The 24,268-nt window shown below is 41.9% G+C and overlaps 3 protein-coding genes and 1 non-coding gene across 11 annotated transcripts in view; 3 read left to right on the forward strand and 1 right to left on the reverse strand.

The window, feature by feature from the left end:
• Positions 1-310: 310 nt before the first annotated feature.
• Positions 311-2,700, reverse strand: COX7B (cytochrome c oxidase subunit 7B). Its single transcript, XM_071757767.1, has 3 exons — positions 2,539-2,700; positions 1,037-1,161; positions 311-521 (listed from the first exon to the last, which is right to left on the reverse strand). The coding sequence occupies exons 1-3, from the start codon at positions 2,573-2,575 to the stop codon at positions 447-449; spliced, it is 237 nt and encodes a 78-aa protein (XP_071613868.1). The 5' UTR covers positions 2,576-2,700; the 3' UTR covers positions 311-446.
• A 163-nt stretch (positions 2,701-2,863) lies between these two features.
• Positions 2,864-2,979, forward strand: TRNAL-CAA (transfer RNA leucine (anticodon CAA)). Its single transcript has 2 exons — positions 2,864-2,901; positions 2,934-2,979. It is a non-coding gene; the product is annotated as a tRNA-Leu (tRNA).
• A 1,220-nt stretch (positions 2,980-4,199) lies between these two features.
• Positions 4,200-16,508, forward strand: MAGT1 (magnesium transporter 1). Its single transcript, XM_071757612.1, has 10 exons — positions 4,200-4,345; positions 5,904-6,073; positions 6,901-7,018; positions 8,366-8,506; positions 8,980-9,120; positions 9,442-9,531; positions 11,473-11,536; positions 13,352-13,426; positions 13,870-13,960; positions 15,030-16,508. The coding sequence occupies exons 1-10, from the start codon at positions 4,259-4,261 to the stop codon at positions 15,043-15,045; spliced, it is 993 nt and encodes a 330-aa protein (XP_071613713.1). The 5' UTR covers positions 4,200-4,258; the 3' UTR covers positions 15,046-16,508.
• A 4,574-nt stretch (positions 16,509-21,082) lies between these two features.
• ATRX (ATRX chromatin remodeler) overlaps positions 21,083-24,268 on the forward strand; it is a 72,170-nt gene continuing 68,984 nt past the window's right edge. For 4 of the 8 annotated variants that reach the window (XM_071757622.1, XM_071757625.1, XM_071757621.1 and 1 more), the window contains exon 1: positions 21,170-21,355. Coding sequence is in view for 4 of the 8 variants with exons in the window: in XM_071757621.1 (XP_071613722.1) it covers positions 21,336-21,355 (20 nt within the window). In the remaining 4 variants the exon portion in view is untranslated. Of the gene's footprint in view, positions 21,356-21,707; positions 21,970-24,268 lie in introns of those variants that run through there. The other 4 variants (XM_071757615.1, XM_071757617.1, XM_071757623.1 and 1 more) reach the window with 3 other exon arrangements.

The following is a 24,268-nucleotide window of genomic DNA, read 5'->3' on the forward strand; positions in this document are numbered from 1 at the left end:
CCTCTGACAGGAAAACTCAATCTTTTATGCCCTTCCCGAGTCTCAAAAGGCCTCAGAGGGACGCAGCTCGTTGCAGAGCGATTCAAAACATAAAAGCACTCAACAGAAAACACCAACTTGGTCACCAGGGCTGTGGGAAGTCAGAGGAAAACTGAGGCGAGCTCTGCAGAGGAGGTTCCTGTAAGCACAAACCTCAGGAGACAACTGTACAACATCTGGGATTTCTCTGGTAGGGCCAACAATCAGCAGCTAAAATATGGTTTAATTTTTTTGAGTTTTGACACTTCAGTAGACACAGAGGAAACCAAGATGAGCAGCCAGGTTTCTGAGTATATTTATTAGACCAGGAATGCCACTGCACAAGTGGTGATCAGAGAATAAATGCCATTTCACAATAAATTTTTTTTCAGTGAAAGTTTACACCAGTTCACAACAAGCAAAGGCCCTCACTCCCTCCACTGTTTGGGAGTGACTCTGCCAACAGGTGAAAAGCCCCACTCAATCCCAATTTGCGTTAATGCCTGTGGGAGGATAAAAATCAAGATTATTAACTCTGAAATCAAGGAAACCTCCTGATAGTTCCACTGTTTTGTGTTTAGGTTTCTTGTGTTAAAACATGACATCTCCTAGTAAAATGGAATATACTTACACTTAATATTTAAATATATCACTTTTCTAGTTTAAAACATCCAGCTTTAGAACAAAAAAGCTGTAAAACCCCATTTGCATACTGCTATTTTCATCTATACATTTTCCTGATAAAACTACCTCTAGAGGCTTGAAACCCCAAGTAAAATTGAGAATACTCCTGTTTCTAGTACATTTTAAAAATCAAGCAATAGACAGCAATTTGTCTAACAATTAGAAAAATCCATGTATAAACTAACACAACCTTCACCCCTACCACATTACCATTCACTTATATAAAAAGCTCCTCAATTCCAGCCACGTAAGTGACTTCAAACAAATAACCCTTTGTGAAACTCAAGAGCTCCCTGCTAGAGTTCCAACAGTGGTGAGAAAAAGGAAGACTTACATATGACCAGACCGTAGTAAAAACTGCAGCTCCACCAAGGAGAACCAGGTTTCCATATTTATCATGGAAGTTGGGCTCAGCTTTACGATGAGCTTGTCTTACTGCAGTGTGCTGAATGCCACGAGCTAAGGAAGGTGAAAGAATCACAAGAAATCAGCTCAAATAAACATTCAGACTATTCACAATCCTCATCTCCCACCCACAGAGAGGCAAGCAGTGAAAAGCCTTCAAGAAAAGCTAAAAAAAAAAAATGGCTTAGAATTTTGTAATGATTCCAAAACACAGGATATGCAGAAAGCCTGCATTTCAGCTTTCCCTATTTCTCTCTAGAAAGTTAAACCTTAAGTCTAATTCCAGTAAGAAAACCCTCTAAATTACCTTTTCCATTAACGTGTTTTCTTTGAGCCCTCAGCGTGGAAATTATTGTATCATATTAAGCACTGCTATTTCTCTAATAAAATATTTTGTTAATACTTAAGTTTCAGATTTCTATATGTAAACATCTGTATTGGCAGTATGTGTACTTAATACAAGCATTTTGAGGGTGAAGCTCACCATCAAATTAAAGGGGTAATATATTGGGTTTGGTTAATACCTTTCTCATTCCCTCAAGATTTTTGGAGGGAGGTGAAAAAGGAAGTGAAAATAACTGTGGGTCTTCACACACAGTAATTAATAGAGAACAAATGACAGGAGGATATCTTCAGGTGGCAGAATACATGAGGTACATTACAAATGTGCATTACAAGAGGTACACTCAGCAAGGAGAAGACAGTGATGAAACAAACGACCAGGTTGTTTTTCTGATTCTCAAAACACAGAGATTGTTTAGTACTTGTGTACAAAGGGTTTGACGGGGCAGTGGTCTGTGCATAAAGATGGACGTTACAAACTGTAACTATTTAGTTTCAGATCAATGTTTCACGTTTACCCAGCCCGGACTAGAGAAAATTATGCCAGTACCCATAACGGTACCACATCCCTGTAGGCCTGCACAAGTCTGTCGTCATAAACATAAGCATTAAAAAAAAAAAGCTTTGAACATCTCCCAAGAGAAACGCAGCTAAGCACGTTTATTTTATGTGCTTGCACATCGTGAACCAGGAATAGGTTTGAGAGGACCCGGGAGTGTCACAAACCCTTGGGTTTAAGGTCTGTTCACTGGCTACACCTCACTTCACCTCACAACCCCCTGGACGGGCCTTTGGTTACCACGCAGGGGAAAAGAACCCAGAAGGGAACCCAAGGTCAGCTCAAGTAAAAACAGCTATGAGGTAAAAGAGGCAGGAAAAAAATAGAAAGAGGAAAAAAAAAGAAAAAAAAAAACAACACAAGGCAAGGACACAGCTGCCCACAGCCCCTCAGGTGCCCTCACGACCCTTCCTGAGGAAAGGGACCCTCCTTCCCGGGGATGTTCCTCACAGGGACGGCAAGAAACCGCCTCCTCCCGCCACACACCCTCAGCATCTCTGCATCCTTCAGAGAGCCTGCTCCTTGCTTACCGGCGAGGTTGAGAGCGGCCCTGGCCACAGGGAACATCCTGACAGGAGGCGTGGAGCCGGCGGCACCCGGGTACCCTTGGTGAGCGGTGAAAAACAAAATGGTGGCGCCGGAAGTCTCCGGGGGAAGGCGCCGCCGAGCGGAGCCCCGTGGGTAACGCAGGGGCGGAGGAACGGAGCCGCCTCGCTACGGTGGAGCGGGAGCAGGGGAGGCTCTGTAGGAACGCGGGCTCCCGTTTCGCTGACAGGATTTCCGCGAAGGGAAGGGACCCGTGGGGCTGTAGGAGGAAAGAGCTAAGAGCGTCCCGGCGAGGCGTTCAGATGCAGTGTCAGGATGGCCGAGTGGTCTAAGGCGCCAGACTCAAGGCGTTCCGCGCCTTCCCGCGGCGGATTGGGTGTTCTGGTCTCCGTATGGAGGCGTGGGTTCGAATCCCACTTCTGACACCACTTTTTTCTTTTTCTTTTTTTCTTTCCTCGGTGAAATTAAATTCATATAAAAGGCCAAAGGCTGCAAGCAGAGTTTAATATCAAAAGAAAACGCAGCGAGGCCGCGGAGACTGAGGTTATTTTCGCGTCCTCGAATTGAATCATGGAATTTTCAGGGTTGGAACGGACATTTAACATCATCTATTTCCAACCCCTCTACCATGTTCAGGGACACCTCCCACCAGCTCAGGTTGCTCAGAGCCCCATCCAGCCTGGACTTCAAAACTTCCAGGGATGGGGCTTCCACCACCTCTCTGGGCAGCCTGTGCCAGGGTCTCACCACCCTCATGGGCAACAACTTCTTCCTAACATCCAATCTAAATCTCCCCTCCTCCACTTTGAATCAATTCCCCCACTCCTACCATACCTGACAGCCTAAAAATTCCCTCAGCCCCTTTCCTGGAGCACCCTCCAGATCCTGGAAGGCTCCAATGAGGTCTCCTCGGAGCCTTCTCCTCTCCAGACTGAACAACCCCAACCCTCAGAGGAGCTCTGAGCATCCCCGTGGCCCTTCCCTGGTCACACTCCAGCACCTCCATGACTTTCTTATAATAGACAAAAGAAAAAATGAAGCACGAGGGAAACTACGTGCTTTTCTTTTCCTTTTTTTAACGCTTCAGAGCCTGAGACACCCGGGCTGAGGCTTTCCCGAGCGCGTTTACGTTTTTTTAACATTTTAAAGACACAACTCAACAACAGACCTGCGTGTATAAAACAGAGCAATCGTCGCCCCTTGTAGATGAAGTTCCTCGGTGTTTTAATCGAGATTCCTTTTTTTTTTTTTTTTTTTTTTTTTTTGGTTCCTCAGGGCTTACCCAGGGGAGGCCTGGCGGCGGTGCTGTCCCCCGGGACGCCGCGCACCTTACACCTTGGCGGCATTTAAAGAGCCGCGGGTGCCGAGCAAAGCCCGGGTGCTTCCCCAAGGTGATGAAAGAGCTACAGCAGCCCCGCACTCTCCCGAAGCATCCTGACACCCCCCGCCATACCGCTGCCACCCCCCCGAGGTCGGGCCGGGTCGGATCGGGTCAGGTCGGGTCCCGTCCCGCCCGTCCCGGGCACAGCCAATCGGGGGCCTCCAGCTCGCCGCGCTCCTATGGGCTACGGGCATCCCGGGCCGTAGGCGGGATCAGCCAATCAGAAGCCGGCATTGAGTCGCGGGCCGGCTCCGCAGCCAATCGGAAGCGTCTGCTCGGAGCCCGCCAATGGGCGCGAGGCGGCGGAGCGGAGCGGGGCGGCGATGGCGGCGGTGCCGGGGCTGGCGCTGCTCCTGCTGCTGCTGGCGGCCTGGGGAGCGCCGGGCACCGCGGGGCAGAAGCGGAAGGAGGTGAGGGAACCCTCTCCGCCTCCCTGGGGGAACAGCTGGGTCGGGTCGGGTCGGGTCGGGGTGTTTACCCGGTGAGGCGGAGGGCGGGCCGCACCGCGCACCTCGGTTCGCCCGCGGGCCTCCCCAGCCGGAGGCTCGGCTGACTGAGGGGAAAGGCGGTGGGCACCTGGGCGGAGCGGTTGTGTTTCTAGAATCACAGAATTTAAATTTATCTCGTGGGGTTTTTTTTTTGTTTTGTTTTGTTTTGTTTTTTTTTGTTTTTTTTGGTTTTTTTTTTTTTTTTAATGTTATTTTTTTTTTATTATTATTTCTTTTCCACGGGGTTTCACTCCAGGTTCTTGGGTTCTTCTGAAAAAGCCCCGTGAGAGCCCTGTCCTCCCGCAGTGTGAGCTCCGGGGGGCTGGGAGTGAGGGTGAGGGGGGTGGGGGTGTCTGCACTGCCTCCTCTCTGGTTGTAACCACAGCAGACTGAAAGAGTTGGGGTTGTTCAGTCTGGAGAGGAGAAGGCTCCGAGGAGACCTCATTGGAGCCTTCCAGGATCTGCAGGGTGCTCCAGGAAAGGGGCTGAGGGAATTTTTAGGCTGTCAGGTATGGTAGGAGTGGGGGAATGGATTCAAAGTGGAGGAGGGAGATTTAGATTGGATGTTAGGAAGAAGTTGTTGCCCATGAGGGTGGTGAGACCCTGGCACAGGCTGCCCAGGAGGTGGTGGAAGCCCCATCCCTGGAAGTTTTGAAGTCCAGGCTGGATGGGGCTCTGAGCAACCTGAGCTGGTGGGAGGTGTCCCTGAACATGGCAAGGGAATTGGAAATAAATAAAGATGCCTTCCAACCTTGAAAATTCTATGATTCTCAGTGTCACTTATTGCCACACACTTGGCTCCTGCAGTTTGTCAGGTTCCCTCTGTGCATACTGATGCCAGTCAAAGAGTAGTTCATCATTTGCCCTGAAGTATTTATATGAAAAAGTGCATTAATAAGGAATAGAGGTGTAATTTATACTAAATGTAACTCTTGGGGGTTTGTTGCTGAACTTATAATACTTCACTGTGTAACATTACAGAGCTGGCTGACTCATTCTTAAAGAAGACCTTAGTGTTGAATGCTTCTGAGTTCTCCAAGTATTTGCTCAATCAAGTTTTTTTCCAGCAATGCTGAATGTTAGCTGTTGAGTTCACTTCCACAGGGCTCCCATCTCCAGAGTTTATTCCACTTCTACCAAGTTTTGCAATCTGAACCAGGGGTGTGATGCTTAGTGCCAAATAAACAGCGTGGAGTAGTTTGTACACCTGAAAGAAACCTTAAAATTGGCAACATGAGAAAGTGTCAGTGAGCTGAGAGTCTGAGCCAGCGTGTGTAACACCAAATGCTTTTAAGTGTGTGCATTATTGAGTGGTTAAAAGCAAATTAATTTTATTAACGTGACCATCAAAAGGATCAGTGATTGCCTCCAGGAATCCTGAGGAAGTGTTACACTGTGTGGGCAGTGTTGTTATGAAATAAGTACTGTGAGACTGGGGGAAAACTGAACTCATCAAGTGTTTCTCTGGCTGGATTTTCAGATGGTTTTATCAGAAAAAGTGACCCAGCTGATGGAGTGGGCCAGCAAAAGATCTGTTATCCGAATGAATGGGGACAAATTTCGACGCCTTGTGAAGGCACCACCCAGAAATTACTCAGTGATTGTGATGTTCACTGCTCTTCAGCCTCACAGACAGTGTGTTGTGTGCAAGTATGAGCTTCGTTTACTCCTAAATTAGAATTTCCAAAGTCATTGTATGCTTTGTAGGAAGTTAAACTTAAGGATAGGATAAAACTTTCAGGGATGTGGGAGGAATGCACTGTGCCACGTTAGAGTTGGATCATCTTTGAATTTAAATGTGCTGGAATATGTCTGTAATACTTAAGTGAGAAAACAACGTGGTAATTAATTAATCAATCTCCCTCCTAAAATAACTGCTGCTTTGCCAAAGCAATGCTAACACTGACCAGTTTCTGGAGAAAGACAGAGTGAAAACTTTCCTGGTGTGAGCTGCTGATGAAGTGTTTATAGAATTACTGCTAGCCATGGAGCCTAACAGCTGCTGTTAATTCATTATGCTGATTGGCACTTAGTTACAACTTTAATATGCTGGTTCCTTAGCCATCTTTTGGGTTTTGTGTATTAAACTGGAGGTGGCAGAGATCTGTAAAGATGCTTTTTGTACCTAGTTAGTTGAATTTAATTAGTTTCCCCTATTCTGATATGGAAAAGAGGCCACACCTGTACTCATTGTGGTGCTGTGTGGACAAGCAAATCATTGAAATTTGAAATTTCAGTCAGAAATTACCAGTGCTGGTGTTTGTGGACTCCACAAAACTTACCCCTGCTATTTAAAAACACAGAACAGCTGTGCCAAATGCTTCACTTAATTGTTAGATAAGTGCCTGGCCTTCAGATTTAACCCTAGGAAATTACTGGTGTGTGGGGTGCACCCATTAATGGGGTGGGTGACTACAGTTCCCCCAGGTGTTCTGGACAGCCATGTGATGCAGCCTCTCACTTTGTGTGTTTTCCAGGCAAGCTGATGAGGAATACCAAATCCTGGCAAACTCCTGGAGGTATTCCAGTGCATTTACCAATAAGATTTTTTTTGCTATGGTTGATTTTGATGAAGGCTCAGATGTATTTCAGATGGTAATGTATTTTTTTTTTTTCTTCTCTTCTAACATCGTTTTTATTTTGGGTTTTGGAGACTGAGAGCAAGAAAGTAAAGATTTATACAGAATTTAGTGTTACAATAATTAATGGTGGAATTGAGCAGTTAAAAGTCACAAACTGGGAGATGAGCAGAGGGCAGTAGGGTGCTGGCAGTAATCTCACCAGAACTGACAAACCTGGCACAGGTATAAGGAGTGTACTGGCTTCTCTGACTATTTTTTTTTTTTTTTAAATGAGTTTGTCTCTAATAATAACTTAACAGTGTAACTTTTTTAATAGAATTCTTTTATGACACATGAAACAGCAAGGTAGAAAGCACTGGTGTCATTACAACAGCTATTGCAATTTTTAGGTTTTATTTTAGTGTGGGTTAACTTTTCAAGTACTCATTTTCCTCTTCCTTTACCAATGTGTAACCAGTTTGTTGGTCTTTTTAAATGTATGAAAACATTACAGGTAGTCTTGCAATTGTTCATTAATAGTTCATTATAGTTTTGCAAATCTTAGCTCTTTTTAAGACACACTCATCTCTATTTAAAAGCCTCTTGATTTAGGCTTTGGTATTTTCTTTAAAGGAATCTTTGGGACTGGAGAAGTGGAAAGGGATGTCTTTTTATTATTCTTGTTAAATTAGTTACATCAAAAATTCAGTTATTAAGCTATGGCCTTTAATGATTATTGTAAATAGTCCTATTTTGCAGACTTCACTCTCAGAAATAGTATTTAGAAAAGGAACAGATTGAAAATAACTGAAATATTGTGAGGAAAACAGTGTTAGGAAAAGAGAGAACTTGATTTTTTAAACAAGTACTTTTATTTACCTATTGTAACCTCCTCTTAACTGGTCTGAATCTTTTGCATGTGTAGCTGTAGTTCTGAGTACTAACAAGGAAATATCAATCACTTTAAAAAGCATGCTCAGTTGTGCTTAAAAAAAAAAAAAAAAAAAAAGAAAAAAAAAAAAGCCTAATCAGAAGTAAGTTTTTTCCTAAGATATCCAGAGCACCCAGTGACAGAGCTAAAAAAAATTGTGCCTCTGTACTAAAAGGGGAAAACAGCAAGGACCAGAAAAGAGAAATTGCAGGAATAACTGGCTACTTTTATGAAATCAAAGAAATGTAAGCTACTGTGTGCTGCCTTTTTTTAAGTTATTGTCAATGAAGTTTGAATAGTTCTTTAATAGTTTTTTGAATAGTTACTTTTAGTAGTTAGTTTGAATAGTTACTTTTTCTGATTGATTCAGTGACGCTGTTGCATGATACAAATGGAACAGGATTGTGGTGCTAAAGAGACCTCTCTTTTTTGTGAATTTTCCAAATCCAGCTCAACATGAATTCTGCTCCAACCTTCATTAACTTCCCTGCCAAAGGGAAGCCCAAACGTGGTGACACCTACGAGCTGCAGGTGCGTGGCTTTGCAGCTGAGCAGCTTGCTCGTTGGGTGGCTGACAGGACAGATGTCAATGTGAGTACCTCCAGCTTTTCCCCTCCACCACCTTTCACCACCCCTGCAGCACTTCTTTGCTGTGAAATCCATCAGTGGTGTTTCTGGTACTCTAAATAGTTCTTGTCTACAAAATCTGGTTTGGAGACACCACTTCATCTTTCAGTTTCACTGCGTTCTGTGTTCCAATATTTTGTGGAATTCTGTGTTCAATAAGCTGCTAAAACTCATCTCATTCCTTCTCCCTCTTCTGTTCCTCTGGAAGAAAAACAGTCTTTAAATTATTAGGTGCAGTAAAGGTGGATAAAACTCAAGTTACATTAATGAGGGAAGAACCATTCCATGGTTCTCCAGTCAGATTTATTTTATAGAAAGTTTTTGTGTGCTTTTTGATACTGTTTTCCACTCTAATAAATTCTAGGTTTTGTTAGAAGGAGTGCAGGTCTAATATAGAATCCCACTGAGGGACAGTAATCAAAATATCCTCTGTTTAGATCCGTGTGATAAGGCCACCAAACTATGCTGGACCACTGATGTTGGGGCTGCTGCTGGCTGTCATTGGAGGCCTTGTGTATTTACGTGGAAGCAATCTGGATTTTCTGTATAATAAAACTGGCTGGGCATTTGCTGCTTTGGTGAGTAATTATAACTCTTGTCTGCCTGTTGTCCAGAGTTTTTTAGCTATTTGGGTCTCTAAAGCTTTTGTAAAAATGCTTAAATAGAGGTAGAAGAAAATGGAGTATGTTTAGTTTTACTTTTTGGTAGTCTGGTAATATGATTTGAGCTCAATCTTTTCAGCTAATGCTTGATTAGGTGCTTGTTATACAAATCAAAGGTAGGACAGCACATAGCCTAAGATTATATTCCAAACCAGTACATTTTGGTAGGAAATGAAAGAATAGGTTAATAATAATAATAAAATCCTTTTTAAATAGTGTTTCTTCTTTCCTCTTCAGTGCTTTGTGTTAGCAATGACATCTGGCCAGATGTGGAACCACATTAGGGGCCCACCCTATGCTCATAAGAATCCCCATACAGGACAAGTGGTAAGTCTACTCTTTTTTTTTTTTTTTTACTCTTTTTTTTCCTTTCTGCATTTCTGTGGTATTTCTACAGAATCAGACTGATGCTGAAGGAGGGAAGTCAGAGTGAAAATTCTGTTCTTGGCTTATTTCTTAGTAAGGTCTGGAGGGAACAAGGCAAATTAGAGAGCTGTTGATTAGTTCAGAGAGGATCTGTCTTCTTTAAAAAATATGCCTGTAAAAGCATTTTGTGCAAAACAGGAGTGTTAGAGCTCCAGTCAAGATTTAGGTTGTTCTTCCAATTAGCTTTAACCTTTTCTTGGCTCAAATAGAAGAAACTCTGTTTGCAAACTCCTATTTCAGTCTGAAGAAGTCAGAAAATGCTGATCTCAATCCAAACCCAAGTGCCCTGTTGTGTAATTGTGTGGTAACTTCAACCCTTCCCTAGAGTTCCATTTTCAGGGGAAGACCATTCCTACAGATTCTTGTTCAATCATAAATTCTGTAGGAATGGTGGCAGTAGTTCTGGGATGTTCTAAATTGTTTAGAGGGTTTTTTGGGTGGATTGCTTTCTGTGCTCAATAATAAGCTTTTAAGAGAGAGAATAAAAAAAGCAATACTTAGATGAGAAATACTTACTTTTTGGAGGAAACATAATGACAAAACTTTTTTGCTTAGGTTCTGAGGATAGTTTATTTTACATTACCTTATCTCTTCCATCTCTCTGACCTCATTTATCTCTTTTAAACTATTCCTATTTGTTCTCATGTTTTCTTTTCAGGATTTATTTACCCATTACTCTGTCTTGTACTCATATTGTATCTCTGCTAATGAAGAGTTGTAATAGTTCTACATTGCTACCAGCAAAATAAAAGTGTTTATGTTGAGTCTAAAAAGTTAAGCAGTCCTGTTGCTGAGCTTGGCCAGTTCATGTTTAACCTGATCTTTTTGGCTCAGACCCTCATCTATTACTTCCATATGAAAACATCTTTCTTGGATATTCTTGAGGTAAATTAAGGTCTAGTGACCTTAGGCTTACAAAATCTTATTCCTGGGTAAAGTAAGTTTTAACATCACTTGAAACACACTGCTCTGTGCATAATACAGAATGAGATCTGCTGTAAAGGAGTCAGAATGGATTGAGGGTGTTGCATCTCTTCAGGTACTGACACATCACATGTTGGATTTTACTCAGAAGGGAATCAATTTTTTGAAATGGCCTTTATTGGCTGATTGGGTCCATCAGGCCTCTTTTCTTCCATAAAAAGTGGATATGCTTAACTTTTTTTGTCTACTTGGATATAACATCATGATCAGAATGATGTAGAGCTTCCCACAAGGGATTAAAAGAGATGAGTAAACCATTAATATAAATAAAACTGAGCCAACTTACTGAGTGGAAGTCCTCATGTTTTAAATGTTTCCTTGAAAACACTTTGATTCTTCTGTTTACATCATTCCTGAGCCTTTCTGAGACTAAAGAATGAAGCTTCAATGTTATTGAAGCTATTTTCCTTTCCCTGGTGTACCATGAAAAAGATTTCAAGTGCTGGTTCTGGTGAGTAGTGTTCACATGCAGATTGAAGAGACTGTCCCTAAGCTGAGGGTAACCTAAGGATCCAAGTCAGGGAATGGATCAGACTTGGACCATGGTGGGGTCAGGAGGACAATTACAGAGTTTTCCCTGATGGGCAGGGGATTTGGGCCATGAAGGTTGTAGCTGCATGTGGTATAATCTGAGTGGTATTTTGAGCTGATTGTGCATCCTAATGGAAGAAGGATTCTTTGGTGCTGCCACAGCCTCCCCCCAAAATCAGTAGTGAACAGATGCAATTGTTTATGCTGCAGCTTCTGTCTCTGGAAAGAGACAGAGTAGTACCCAGCTCCAAGCTCTGGAGCTGTTGTTAATCATGTCAAAGTTGACTTCAGCCTTTTCTAAATTCAATTCCTCTTTGTCTCTTACAGAACTATATCCATGGAAGCAGCCAAGCCCAGTTTGTGGCAGAAACACACATTGTTCTTCTGTTTAGTATCCTTCCTACTGAGAATCACGTGGTTGGTGCCTACTTTTCTGTTCACATATGCTGCTGCCTTTTCCATGAGAGCACTTTGTCAAGGCTCAAAACTCACCTAATACTGATGCAGAAGCTTGTGGAGCCTTCCCATGTTGTCAGCTCTGCCTTTCCTATGGATAGAAAGATTTGTACTGCTTTTCTTCCTTCTTCCTTACTGACTGAACACAGTTAAAGATGTGAACCTTTGTTGATCCATAAGATTACTCAGGATAGACCCCACTCCTATGTGCATGTCTCTTATTTTTTCAATGTTACTTACTCAGTTCTTGCTTTGCTGTTGAATTCCTTACTCTCTTACTGATCTTTCTTCTTCTATTTCTTTCCTTACCTTCTTTACTTTTAATCTTACCACTCGTTCCTGCTAAGGATTGAGGATTTTTCCATGGCAATATTATGCCATCAGGAAAGGCAAGTGGAAAAATGCAGGTTGAGAGTTTTGCCTTTCTTGTCTATATAAAAATGTTTGTTTGGATTCATAAGAATACTCTAAAATTCAATCTTCTTTCTCTTGTTATGTTTTTGACCCATCACCTGTAACTTTAGTCTTTGTCTCATCACCTGTGTCAGCATGTGCATTCTTTTAGGTTTGACTCAGGATTTTCAAATTTCATTTAACATTATTTTTCTTGCAGCTTCAGACTCCTAAACTGTTCCCATTTGGAAGTACACAAATATACAGGAGATGTACTACAGGCACATAAATTCAAAATGGTGTTTAAAGTACCTGTCCCCTTCACTGCTTGACAGTGGTTAACAAGTCTATTCTGTTGCAACAGAAGTGTTCCTTAAGAGTGACATCTACTCATTTCTCCCTTTTTTCTTCCTGTTTTATGTCTTCAGAGCCCTAGTTTCTGCAAGTGATGCAATGAAGCTTTTGTAACAATATAAAGCAAGCACTTAATGTTTAAATCTGGTGATGTTAGAATTTTATTTGCTTGCTGCATATTATCCAAGATACTTCTTTGACTTCTATTTCAAGGGGGACTTCTCATGCTTTTTTAATTCTTACTGTGCTCCTGTTGCACTCAGATTCCACCTAGAAGCTTCTTTATTGATGCTCACTTGTCTTACTGCAGTCTGCCAGTTCCTGGAGACATTTAAAATGGTAGAAGTCAGAAAGGTCTCTGTAGGGTGCATCTCTTTTCTCTTGTGCTGAAGGGAGGCTGCATCTGAAAGTGAAAGACTTCTTAATGGTCCCACTGCAGTCAATGCTAATTATTTCTCATTTCAGGAGAAGGATTGGGCCTGAACATCTCTAGTGAAATGGAATTAAATCTTTGGGAATTCTCTCTTTTGTTCCACAGGACCCATTCTTTGCAAATGTCAGGCCTTTTAAGTTGTTTGAGCTTCCTTAGTTTTACAAGCTTTAACTTGTATGCATTTTATTCATTCTGTTACCCTTTTGGGATAACAGAATTATCCCAAACAAATCCTTTTGGGATTTTTCAGTGGAACAGAACAGTAGTAGGAGTGGACTGAGCTCTCTGGGAAGAAATGCTCTTTAATTACAAACTGAGATAATAAATTTATGTTTTTAATTTTGTGTCAAGACCTACTAAACCTTCCAGTTTGTATTTTAAACTTTGTGTTGATTTGAAAGTTGACATTATGAGTGCCTTTAGGTTGCTTTTTCCCTGTCAGTTGCTTGTTTGGTTGGGAAGTCTAATTTTTCCAGTGACTTTTAATTATGGTGTGGGAGCTGAGTTTGAAACTAGAAGTGTTAAATTGCTTCTGTATTTTGTTGATTTAGCCTTAAACAGCATTTGTAGATGGTGGTGTCACTTTAGGAATGGTACTCCTCCACGAAGCTGCTACTTCTGACATGGATGTGGGGAAGAGAAAAAGTAAGTGCTAATATTTTTCTCTCTGAAGGAGGCATATTGAGTAAAGACTTCTTAGACACTGTTTACTAGAAATGCTTTTGCACTGTGGGTTTCCTTCCCACCTCTAAGCAGAAGTGAATTGTGGTTTTTTAGCAGCATCTGGAGTTGCTTAGCAAATGGCAAGATAAATCAAAGCCTGTTTGGGGGGTGGGGAGATAAAAAGATGCTTTGCAGCATTTTGCTGGTAAGGGAGGGCAGGGACTTTGTATAGCACTTGTATAAAATAGATTTACAGGAGGAATTTGGGAGAAAATTGGTGTTGATTGAGTTCTTAGTGACTCTTAACAGAATCTTATTTTACCAACTCTGTAAATATTACAGAATGCTTTTGAAAACCCCAGTCATGGTGGTGTTTTGGGGGAGAACTGTCACATTACCAGTGCCTTATTCTTTATCTCTTCCAGTCATGTGCATTGCTGGTATTGGCTTGGTGGTGCTGTTCTTCAGCTGGTTGCTGTCTGTCTTCAGATCCAAATACCATGGCTACCCATACAGGTACTTCTTTTCTGCTGCTTTGGTCATTGTTTTCCTGTGCATTTTGCAATACACACCACAGCTGTTGGGAAGGAAGTGGGTTAAACACAAATGAGGACTTAAAGAGTGATACAAGAAGTTTGGGGTTTCCATCTGGACTGCATGTTTACCAACCAGTCTCTTCCTGCTGACTGGTGTTTCCTTCTTTGGTAAGAACAGACTGGCAAAAGGGCTGTTTCCTGACATCTAATTCAGTGGGAAATAATCTTTTAAAAATGCCTCACTTGCTTTTTAAAGAGTGGCAGTATTGGCCAATATGATCACCAGAAATTTGCTGGTTAGCACAATTTTTCAGTCTGCCCAAAGAAAAGATTTTGGAGCATTCCTTTTCACATCATTAAATATTAGAAAATATTTCTATTTTCATAGTTATGTCTCAGACAACGTATAGTAAACACAAATGCCTTTTATTTTTATTTTCCATATTCATACATCTTGATTATTAATCCTTTTTTAACAAAGAGGATGGTTCATGCTTTAAAGTTGCATAAATTTTGGGGTTGCTGCTGTAAAGAGTCTTGGCCTATTAATTGACTGCTCTATATAAATATATATGATATCATATATATATATGATCAATATAGATCTCTTGTCTGTTTTTATGAGGTTTTAGGCATTTTGAAGGAATAAATATATGTTGAGGGACCATCTTCTAGCCATCTCAGCTTCTGCAAAGAGTTTAATAAGGATAATCCCATATGCAAATACTATCCCCTTCCTATGAGGCCACAGTTCTTATTTTAAAATATCTGAATAAAAACTTGTTATTTCATAAAGACTTGTCAAGATGAGAAGAGAGCTGAACTTACTCTCTTTAAGCTTCTATTCTGGTTTAAACAATTGTCTTGCATGCTTCTAATTTTGTAGGTTTTGTTTTCTTGCTTTTAAACAACTTCTCCACAGCTTCATGGCTGCATCAGGCCCCATTTCTCATTCTGACTTTCTTGACATATTTGAAAGCTGAGTGGAATATTGCCCAGTTTTGTTTCTTTTAAAATTAACAAGAATGTTTGTTATTTTGTTCCTACAGTTTCCTAATGAGCTAAAGAATTCCAGAATCTGTAACATCAGAAAGGTGGTGACTCTCAACTTGCCTGTAATGGAGTGGAAGAGCTAAATGTGTGTGGTTCATGCTACCTCTCTTTACACAGAATGAGATAGTTAAACACTGAACCAAAGACAATGTGTGTAGTGCCTTAAATTTAACAAGCAGTTTGTTCTGAAGGACACAGAGTATTCAGATGCAATCTTGGTTTTTTTGTAAGCTTTACGTCTTCTTAAACAACTTGTAGTGAAATTCAGAACTTAATGCTTAGAACCACCTTTCCATAGACTAACTAGACACAGGACTTTAAATTCAGTTGGATAATCAGTTTTCCAAATGATTTTTTCCCCCCTCAAAATATTGATCACTTTATTTCCTGTTTGTGCACAGCAGGTGACAATAGTTTCTCTGTCATGCTTTTTCATGGTTTAGAAAGTATCTTCATGCACCTGGGAATCTTTTCCTTTACTTGATATCTGACCCTTGGACTATACTTCAAATTTCAATGTGGAATGTGCACATCTTACAGCTGTGTCTTGTTTTTGAGAATGGGACTTAATTGCTGTATGATGCAAAAGGTTTCACAGAGTAAGGGAGAATTTTCAACAGGTGGATTCAAGTTATTAATTGAAATATTCATTAAAAATTTCCTTTGCCAAATGCTGAAACCATGACAGTTAAGTTGTAAATGTTAACTCAAAAACAAAAAAAAAGTGACCAACACTCACTCTCACAAATACAAACCAAAATGTAACTAGTTTTCTGAATTAAAGGTTGCCAACTTACTTTAAAGTTATTGACAAGCCAATGGGTATCAGATTTTTAGTCACTGTGTAAGTTCTTGCATTATCCATTTACTTTCTCCAAGTTTTTATCCTTGGGGAGAATATGGGAGTGGGAAAAGATAGGTAATACCAGGATAAATATTGTTACCCCAGGGAAGATTTCTTAGCCTTTTCATTGAATGTACCTCTTGCCTCTCCTTTTGTTCTCTGGTGTCACAAAGATATTTTGCCTTAAAGATTCTTGAGTGGAAGATGTTGTGCCTCAGCCTGAACAGTTGGGTAGTTCAGCACCTGTACTGCAGGGAAATTGTGCTGCCTGATTCAGTGATGCTTTGTTCTGCAGGCTGTGCTGGCCTTGGGGGTCACTAGTTAGGGGAAAATATGGGATTTTTGTCTCCTGCTTCTGCCTCTCCCCTGTCTCAAGGGGTTCCAGAATTTGGGTACTTTAGATTGAATCTCAGAAAGGACTATATGATTCACAGTAGAATATTATGCAATTTTGCTAAATTAACACACATCTCAAGTGCCTTAACTTCACTAATTTAGTTGTTTGATGTTTCAGCTTGTTGAGATGCATTTTTTTTTCCCATGCCATTCACAATGACAAGCCTTAGTGGAATGGATAAATTGTGTGTCTGACTGGATTTTGGACAAGTTTCAATAAAATTTTTTAGGCTAATCCATGCTCCTGTGTCTTTTGACTTGAACATGAAACAAATCTCTCTTCTTCCACTCTTGTTTCAATGTTTTAATGAAAATGTCTTTATAGTAAATAACCTGAATATGACTGAGTAGACTGGATTAGTAGAAAACGGGTGTTTATCTAGGAAATGGGAGCCCCAAATGTCAGTACTAGAGATCTTTTCATGTGGCCTACTAATACCATAAAGATTGTGTGGTATTTGCTTGTCTTTGACAGTTGTCCTGAGGTGGAAATCTTGGCTTCCTGTAATCCTAGACAAATCAACTAATACCATTTCTGGAGGTGGAATTTAGATTTGCCTGGGACAACTTGAACTGTTATTTGTTTTCCAGCCCTGTGGGTACAGGGCTTCCAAGTTTATAGGTTGGTTGTACTTGTCATAAGCTGTGAAGTTGGCTTACAATCTCATTCTGAAAAAAGTAACGTTTGGGTTTTTTTTTAAGCTGTCAGACTTGTTTCTATTTTTTCTGACAGTGCACAGAAAAACTTCTCTCTAAAAAAAGCACCTAATCAAGTGTTTACCAACTTTATGCAGTTGCACACTGAAGGATGGTGGTGACATACTGGCCTTCCACTTAAGATGGCAGAGATGTTGAGAGTTGAGGATTTCCCTTTTTCCTCTGCTGACACATGAAATAAAATAATACTTACTTTTCCCAACAGTTTTCGTGTTCTTTAAGCTGGAACAGAAGTGCATGGAGGAGGGAAGAAGTGGGATAGTGGAGCAGATGAAAATAGAGTGATTGCAAGGACCTGTAGCAGATTTGGGAGGATGCAGTTCCAGAAAGATTTGACTTGTGCAGCAGCTGAGAGGTAACAGTCAGCTATAGTTGGTACCCAAAGGGATTTTTTTTTTGGCATCTTTGGCACCCTACATCTCACCAGTTAGTTAATAAACAGCTCTGGATGGGTGGAACACAGGTGGAAGAGGCAATGCATTTGAGAACTGGATGCCAAAACTGGGAGTTTGAGGTCATCTTTGGAAAGTCATTAAAGAGCTCAGGGGTAATGTAGAGGCTCAGCTTCAGAGGATGCTTATAATAAAGGAGGAAATTATTTATCTGTAGCTACAGAGGGACTGTGTGGTTTTGTTAATGTGTCTGGCCTCAAAGATGGCTGCTTTTTCTGCTTTTGAAAAGGGGCTGTGGTGTGTTTAAAAGTGATTTTTGGAATAATAGCTAGAAATAATTCAGGGAGCTTTCCCCTGGGCTAAGCTCAAGGCAAGAGGGCAAATGCTTGGCTTCATCTGGGGAATGGGTTGTGTTCTCCACTATGGAAAATGTGCTCAGCTCTGCATCTGCTGTGGGTGCCTTCCTGCTGGTGCAAGTCACCTTGACTCATGGTGATGCCCACGTGGCTGAGTGAACACCTGCAACCATGGGGTTAAACCAAACATCCAGTCCAGAGGCTAAGAACAAGTTAAACCTTTTGCCAGGCAATGGGATAGTCTGGGGAATATGATGGGATGGTGGCTGCACAAAGGCTTTATGAGGGAAATACTGCTGATTTTTGTGGTCAGAGCTTTTGGGTATTGGAATGAGTGTACAGCAAGGCTTGTTCTGAGCCTTATTTTCTTTAGTCCTATTCTGTATTCCTGACAAAGTTCTAGAAGCACTGAAGAAAGTTAATTGTTTAACTTTCTAAACATTTGCCAACATCCAAAGGAAAACAGATGCCTGAATCACATCAGATTATGCTAGATTGGGGCATCTTGTAGTCAGGCTTTGTCAGGAGAGAAGAATGGGTTTATAGTGTTCCTTTATGGTTGATTAGTAATGTTTTTGATGACATATGTTAAAAATTACCCAGCCTATAACAGAAAATCACTTACACTGAAAATATGTGTAAATATGTGATTTTTTTTTTTTAAGTTAATATTTCAAAGTGCTTTCATCTGCTATGAGAAACTTAATTTTCACAATGGATTTGGGAAAGTACTGGTAAGTTGTTTCTCTCTTGGACCTTGATGTTTACTGCTTTTTCATGCTGAAAAGGTTTAATTATCAAATACAAACCACTCCTCAACTGATTCCATAACATCACATTGGATTTCATAAAGGGGAATAGAATAACCTCAAAACAAACCTAGGCTCTTGAGGAAGCAGTCATCTGTTTTCAGTTTTTATCATGGTTTTCCCTGACAAGTAGAGAATGGGTTTCACTGCACATTATCTACTCCATTTCAAAGCTCAGATCTTGACCATTCCTCTGAAATTACTTCAAGCACAGTGTTTTATTGTGCTACTTTTATCACAGATAATGATCTGAAAAAGATGTATATGCACTTTGTATTTCTAGGTCAGAGGCACCTAAAATTATAAAAATATTCTCTTGTCAATTGATAACTATACATGTCTTTCAGCCATTTTTCTTAAAAGTAGGCTAATATCTACTGAAGAAAACTAATTACTATCAGCATGAAAAAATAAGTATGATGAGATTCTACAGTGGCCCTTGGTTTGTCCTGCAAACTGAGCTTGGAATCCTTATTTTTCCAGGGAGATGGGAGCAGCCAGCAGAGTCTGATAGTGGAACATTGGAGGGGAAGGGGTCCCATGTGCTGGGAAAACTCACCCTGCAGGTGTTAGGTGTGGAGACTGTTTAGCTACAGGTGCACGTGCTGTCTGTCCACATGCAGATCCCAGTGTGCTCCTGCAAGCTGTTTTTTTGCCAACCTCATGATAATTGTCAGGTTTTGTCTTCTGGAGTAATTTCTGGGAGATATAAACATTCTTATTCTTTATTTTGACCTTTTCTCATAATAGGATTTCTTTTTTTTTTGTGTAAATTTATCTGTAAGCTATGAAGTAGAGGCAATTATATTTGGTTTTTTAAGCTGCTTTCAAATACCTGCTTCCATCTTCCAAGGAAACAGTCAAAGGAAAAAATATTATAGAATAATAGGAAAAAAATGTATCTATGTAGTTACTCTAAATCAGTAGGATATTAATCTAGAAAGCAGACTAAATCCCTTCTAGAGGAAAATAAATGTTTTGTGTTCTTATTTTAATCACATAATTGGAATACTAATGCAGAGCTAAGAACCAGTAATGCTTCTGGTTTAATTCAGACTGGTGGCAAAAACGTAGAATGGCTTTTTGCAATTTTTAAATGGAATTTGTAGCACTGGGTTAACAAGGATATATTTCTTTTGTTCATTCTAAATCTTAGCTAGAAGGCTGGTGGTGCTTTGGTCTTCTAAAACTGTAGGATTGGCTGTCAGCATTTGTTAACAAGGCTGTTATGAGATCTGCTGTTTGATACTAATCAGCAAGTAAGGATGCAGTTCTTGGGTAAAATATTAAATTCTAAAGCAAGTTGTTTAGACCAGTTTGTAGAATCTCCTTGGGATATGTAAGCTTGTATGTGCTGAAGTGTGAAAATGCTACTTATTCTATTAACACTGCCTTTTAGAATGAAATGGATATTAAGGAGTATTTATTGTTAAGATAAAGGCTTTCACTTGGGATTTTTTCCTCATGTTTTGCCCATTGCATTATGAAACTAGGTGCAGTGGTCTGTTGTTGGGTTTTCTTAGTTTCTGAAGAAAAATGAATAATTTTCAATTTTCAAAATTACCTTTATAATATCTATTTCACATTCTGTGCAGTCCTGGACTGGGTTTTGGTCCTGGACTGGGTTTTGGTCCTGGACTGGGTTTTGGTTGTCCATTCTCTTCTAGTCATGTAAGGAGGTCAAGGAAACTTGCATGGAAACCCAGCCAGTGGAGTTGGGTAGCCTCATGGAAGTGTGGAACTTCTTTCCCTCTGAACAGGGATGTGTCCCAACCCTCTTCATTTGCTTTTAACATCTGACAGGAACATGGAAGCTGATAGTTCAAGCAGGGAGCATTATCTTGGCGTGTACTTCAGTGAAGCTGCCAAAGTTGCATTTCCTTATCTCAAGCCTTTTCTGTTAAGACAAAAGCTGTAGCACAGCTGAGTTCAGGTGAAGCTCCAGCTAGCAGCGTAACTTGGTGCTGTTCAACAAGCTCAACCTCCATGATGCTCAGTATCGTGCTCATTAGTTGTGTCTTGACATCTTTTTATTCTCACTTGGGAAACTGTCCCCTCCAGAACTTTCCCCTGTGCTCCAAAGCTTTCCCCTGTGCTCTTGTCCTGGTCAGCTTTGAGTTGGGTGGGGGATCTCCACAGAGGATTTGGGTCGTTCGGTGCCGTTCGTGGCGTTGGGCCTCCATGGCAATGTCACTCATCAGATGGCTGATGTGTTTAAACACCGCGATTGACTCGATGGTGTTGGACCCGGGTTGCAGAATTCTCCTCTGATGACGCAGTAGGTGGCAGGGGACGGGGTGGGACCCGACCCCGGCTCCTGTCACCCGTGGTGGCCGGCGTGTGGCCACCTTCCTGCGCGTGGCCACCTCCCTGTCGCCTCAGTGGCCGAGGCCCCGGGACACCCCTAGGCAGGAGCCCCCTGCTGGGCAAAGTCGTCAGTACACTTTGTTTGGAAATGATGTCACGGGACCGGGTGCGTGACGTCAAGCCCCCGGCGGTGATGTAACCCTCCCGCCAGCCAATCAGAGCGCGGGAGGTTGAGGCGGTGACGTAAACGACCCTAGCAACAGGCCCTGCCGGAGCCGCCCAATTAGAAAATAGCTGGGGGCGGCAAGGAGCCAATGGGAGTCGGCGAAGGAGGAAGGCGGCAGGAGGCAGGTCTCCCTCAGCCTCCCTCCGATAAGATGGCGGCCGGGCTTGCGATGGTGGCAATAACGGCTTTGTCTCCTTTCAGCGCCTGAGCCCGGTTCCGGCCCGGCCGGCCGCACCGAGCAGCGGCAGCGGAGACATGACCGCAGAGCCCGTGAGGTACGGCCCGGAGCCCGGGCGGCGGGGGGAGGACTGCGGGCGGGCTGGCGGCCTCCACGGCTGCACCGCCCGGCCCGGCCCGCGGCCCCGCGGCGGGGGTGGGGCGGGGACGGGCCTACGGCGTTGGGCGCTGGCGGAGGTCGGGCAGGAGGCGGGATGGCGACGGGAGGCCGGGTGGGTGAAGCGCAGGGGGAATGGAAGGGACGGCACGGCACGGAACGGCGGGGTTGGCGAGGGCTCCGTCTGGCCGCGGCCCGGCGTTCGAGGAGCGGCGGCACGCAAGCACCGGATCCCCGGGAACGGTGGGGTCGGTGCCGGGGCCCGCGGGGTGGGTAGAGCTGGGTTGGGAAGGGCTGTCCTGTCCCGTCCTGGCGGGAAGGCCCGGAGGGCGGGGCCGCCGTCGCCCCCCGCCATCGTCCGCCGTGTCCCCGCCGCGGGGATGTGCCCTCCGCTTGTCCCCCCCGCCCCACGTGTGTGCGCGGTTGTAGAATCCTTCCCATCCCGCCGACCCCCGTGAGGGGCTGTGCTGCTTTACAAACATCTCCCACTACCCTTGAGGCGCTGTCTCCCACTGCGTTTTATTCTTACGAACGGCTCCCGTTTCGCTGCGTAAAGTAAGTAAGCTGACAAAAAAAAAAAACCAACAAAAAACCCCAGACCAAGTAAAGTCAGGGTTAAAGTATTAATAAATATTGGCTTTGTATGGTTGCAGTTTATCGGTGTCTCAAGAGGTCTGAGCAGTACAGGCCGGCACCCCCATCGCTGCACATGCCTAAGGCACTATGTAAACAATGAAGTGTTGTCACTTGGGCTAAAGGAATGGTGCTCATCTTCAACGTCAACGGTGTTCAGACAGCACGGTGTTTCCTTTTCTTAAGTATCCGAAGTTTTTTCTGTGGGCATATTTGTGTATTTTCACCACCTCGTTCTGGACTTTGAGTAGTTTATAAGTACTGTTAATTTCAGCCTGGAGTTAAAGCCATAGCAGTTTTTCCTCCCGTTGGATGTTGTGTGATTTTTAAAGCCTTAGCATTTCTGAGGAAGCATTGCATATGTAAGCTGCTTCTGGGTAACAAAAAGATTTTGGAAAGATTCTCTTGGTTATTGATGTTGATCATGTGCAAGTCATGAATATTGCAAATGCACATTATCTGGTGCCTGACTTCCCAACAGTGGTTTCTTCTGGATAAGTTTTCTTCCTTATTTTAGAAGAAGGGAATTGTCCATCTCTCCCTTTTTCAGCCTTCTGTGTCCTTAAAGTATTTTGGTGGCTGAAACAACTTTTCTGTTGGACTGTGTGTAGACTGAAATATTGATCCATGGACTTTCTCATTCTTCTTCCCCAATCCCTAAAATTGAGGGTAGAGTTTGATTTTTTGTATAGCAAAGAAATCTGATCTAATATTGAGTGGTTTATGGTCTACAGTATTCTGAAAAATGCTCTTCCATTTGAGCCACTTGGCTTTTTATTTTACAATAATTGTTGCATTTTGTTTCCTGATTTCCTGTATTCTGCTTTGTCTTTTTTTGAATTGACTTGTTCCTGGTGTACTTTATGAAGGTTTTGTACTTCACCCTTTCCGTGTTTTTATGTTGTCATTTGTGTAGCAATTAATGTTATTGCTCAGGGGCCTTTAGTTAGTGATTCAGTTGTAGAAGATACAGAAGCTCATGTATTTACCATGCAGTTTTTCAGGTTACCTGAAGACAGAAAGGTAAATTGGGTCATTTCATATTATTTGTAATTTTGAGGATCAAAAAGTGTGTGTTAAATAGATTTGAGAGGGGATGTAGTCTTTGGGTTAGATCTGTCCCACATAACAAACCTGCCCTGTGACAAACTACTTCTTTCAGTAGATGGACATCATGGTTTTCTTTGTGTTCCAAACTTTCCTTCTGTTTGTGAACTTGATTCTTCTTCAGTCTAAAGGCTTTTTTTATAATCCTCACCCCATATAGAGCTTGTCTTGAAGAGTTCTACAAGAACAGTTCCATGCCAGGAACTAGGCCTGATATTGTGGGCCACCATGGTTTCAGGGCTATAAGCTGATAAAAACAGCACATGGGCTTTTTCTTTCTTTCTATCAATTCAAGTTCTACTTGAAATGGGAGTTGGAGAGAATGAGAGGGAAAAGAAAAACACACATAGGCTCTCTGTGTGTCTGTTTTGTTCCCATTTCCCACTAGTCCTGCTGGCCTGTCAGCTGCCTGCATTTCTGTCACCCTGCATGTTCATGTCATCTGTCTGCAGTTTTGCTCACCTAGGGCAGAATTTGTTGTTACAGTTCTTTGGAAGATAAGAAAACAATAGGATTCCAATGGAAAATAACCAACATATCCAAAATATCTGTAAGATCCACTTAAGGCTTAAAAGGAAAATAATGAATGCATGCTAGTCTGCTGGCTATGAAATTTTGAACTTTCATTGTAAGGAATATTTTCACTTAATTTCAAGAACCTAAGTTTCAGGTGTTTAGGATGAGAAGTTTGGAATGCTGAAAATGATGGTGAAAACTGTAGTAACTTACTAAGAAATTAAAAAAAAAAAAAAAAGTTCTCTCTATAAGTGTTTAAAGATTTCTCTTCAGTTTTTGCCCAAAACACTTGTTAAATTAGAATCAATCTCTGTAGTAGTGAGGTAGCCTGTTCTTACCAATTGGTTCATTCATTGTACAACATAAGCACAACAATAGAAACAGACAACAAGTTTTGAACCTTATTCTCTTGAACCACCTGGCAGTAAATATAGTGATACTAGATTTTTGATTTTGGCAATATGAAAATAATTTTTTTAATGATTCAGATTTTTCAGCTTTTTGTATAGTATTTTGATAACTTGGTGTTAACATTTTGGTTAAATTTTTCATGATTTTGAGTCCCTTGAATTTCTTTGTTCTGAGTGATATTCTGGAG

Source organism: Heliangelus exortis, chromosome 14 (genome assembly GCF_036169615.1).
Source record: "Heliangelus exortis chromosome 14, bHelExo1.hap1, whole genome shotgun sequence".
In the NCBI taxonomy this organism is placed as follows: Eukaryota; Metazoa; Chordata; class Aves; order Apodiformes; family Trochilidae; genus Heliangelus; species Heliangelus exortis.

What these genes read in the sequence shown, in the direction of transcription:
- MAGT1 (XM_071757612.1), top strand. Translation starts at nt 4,259, where the DNA reads ATGGCGGCGGTGCCGGGGCTGGCGCTGCTCCTGCTGCTGCTGGCGGCC. An exon ending in AGACAGTGTGTTGTGTGCAA is followed by an intron (nt 6,074 to 6,900) that starts GTATGAGCTTCG and finishes TGTGTTTTCCAG; the next exon opens with GCAAGCTGATGAGGAATACC. An exon ending in ATCCCCATACAGGACAAGTG is followed by an intron (nt 9,532 to 11,472) that starts GTAAGTCTACTC and finishes TGTCTCTTACAG; the next exon opens with AACTATATCCATGGAAGCAG.
- COX7B (XM_071757767.1), bottom strand. Translation starts at nt 2,575, where the DNA reads ATGTTCCCTGTGGCCAGGGCCGCTCTCAACCTCGCCG. An exon ending in GGCCGCTCTCAACCTCGCCG is followed by an intron (nt 1,162 to 2,538) that starts GTAAGCAAGGAG and finishes CACCTTCCTTAG; the next exon opens with CTCGTGGCATTCAGCACACT. An exon ending in TTACTACGGTCTGGTCATAT is followed by an intron (nt 522 to 1,036) that starts GTAAGTCTTCCT and finishes ATCCTCCCACAG; the next exon opens with GCATTAACGCAAATTGGGAT.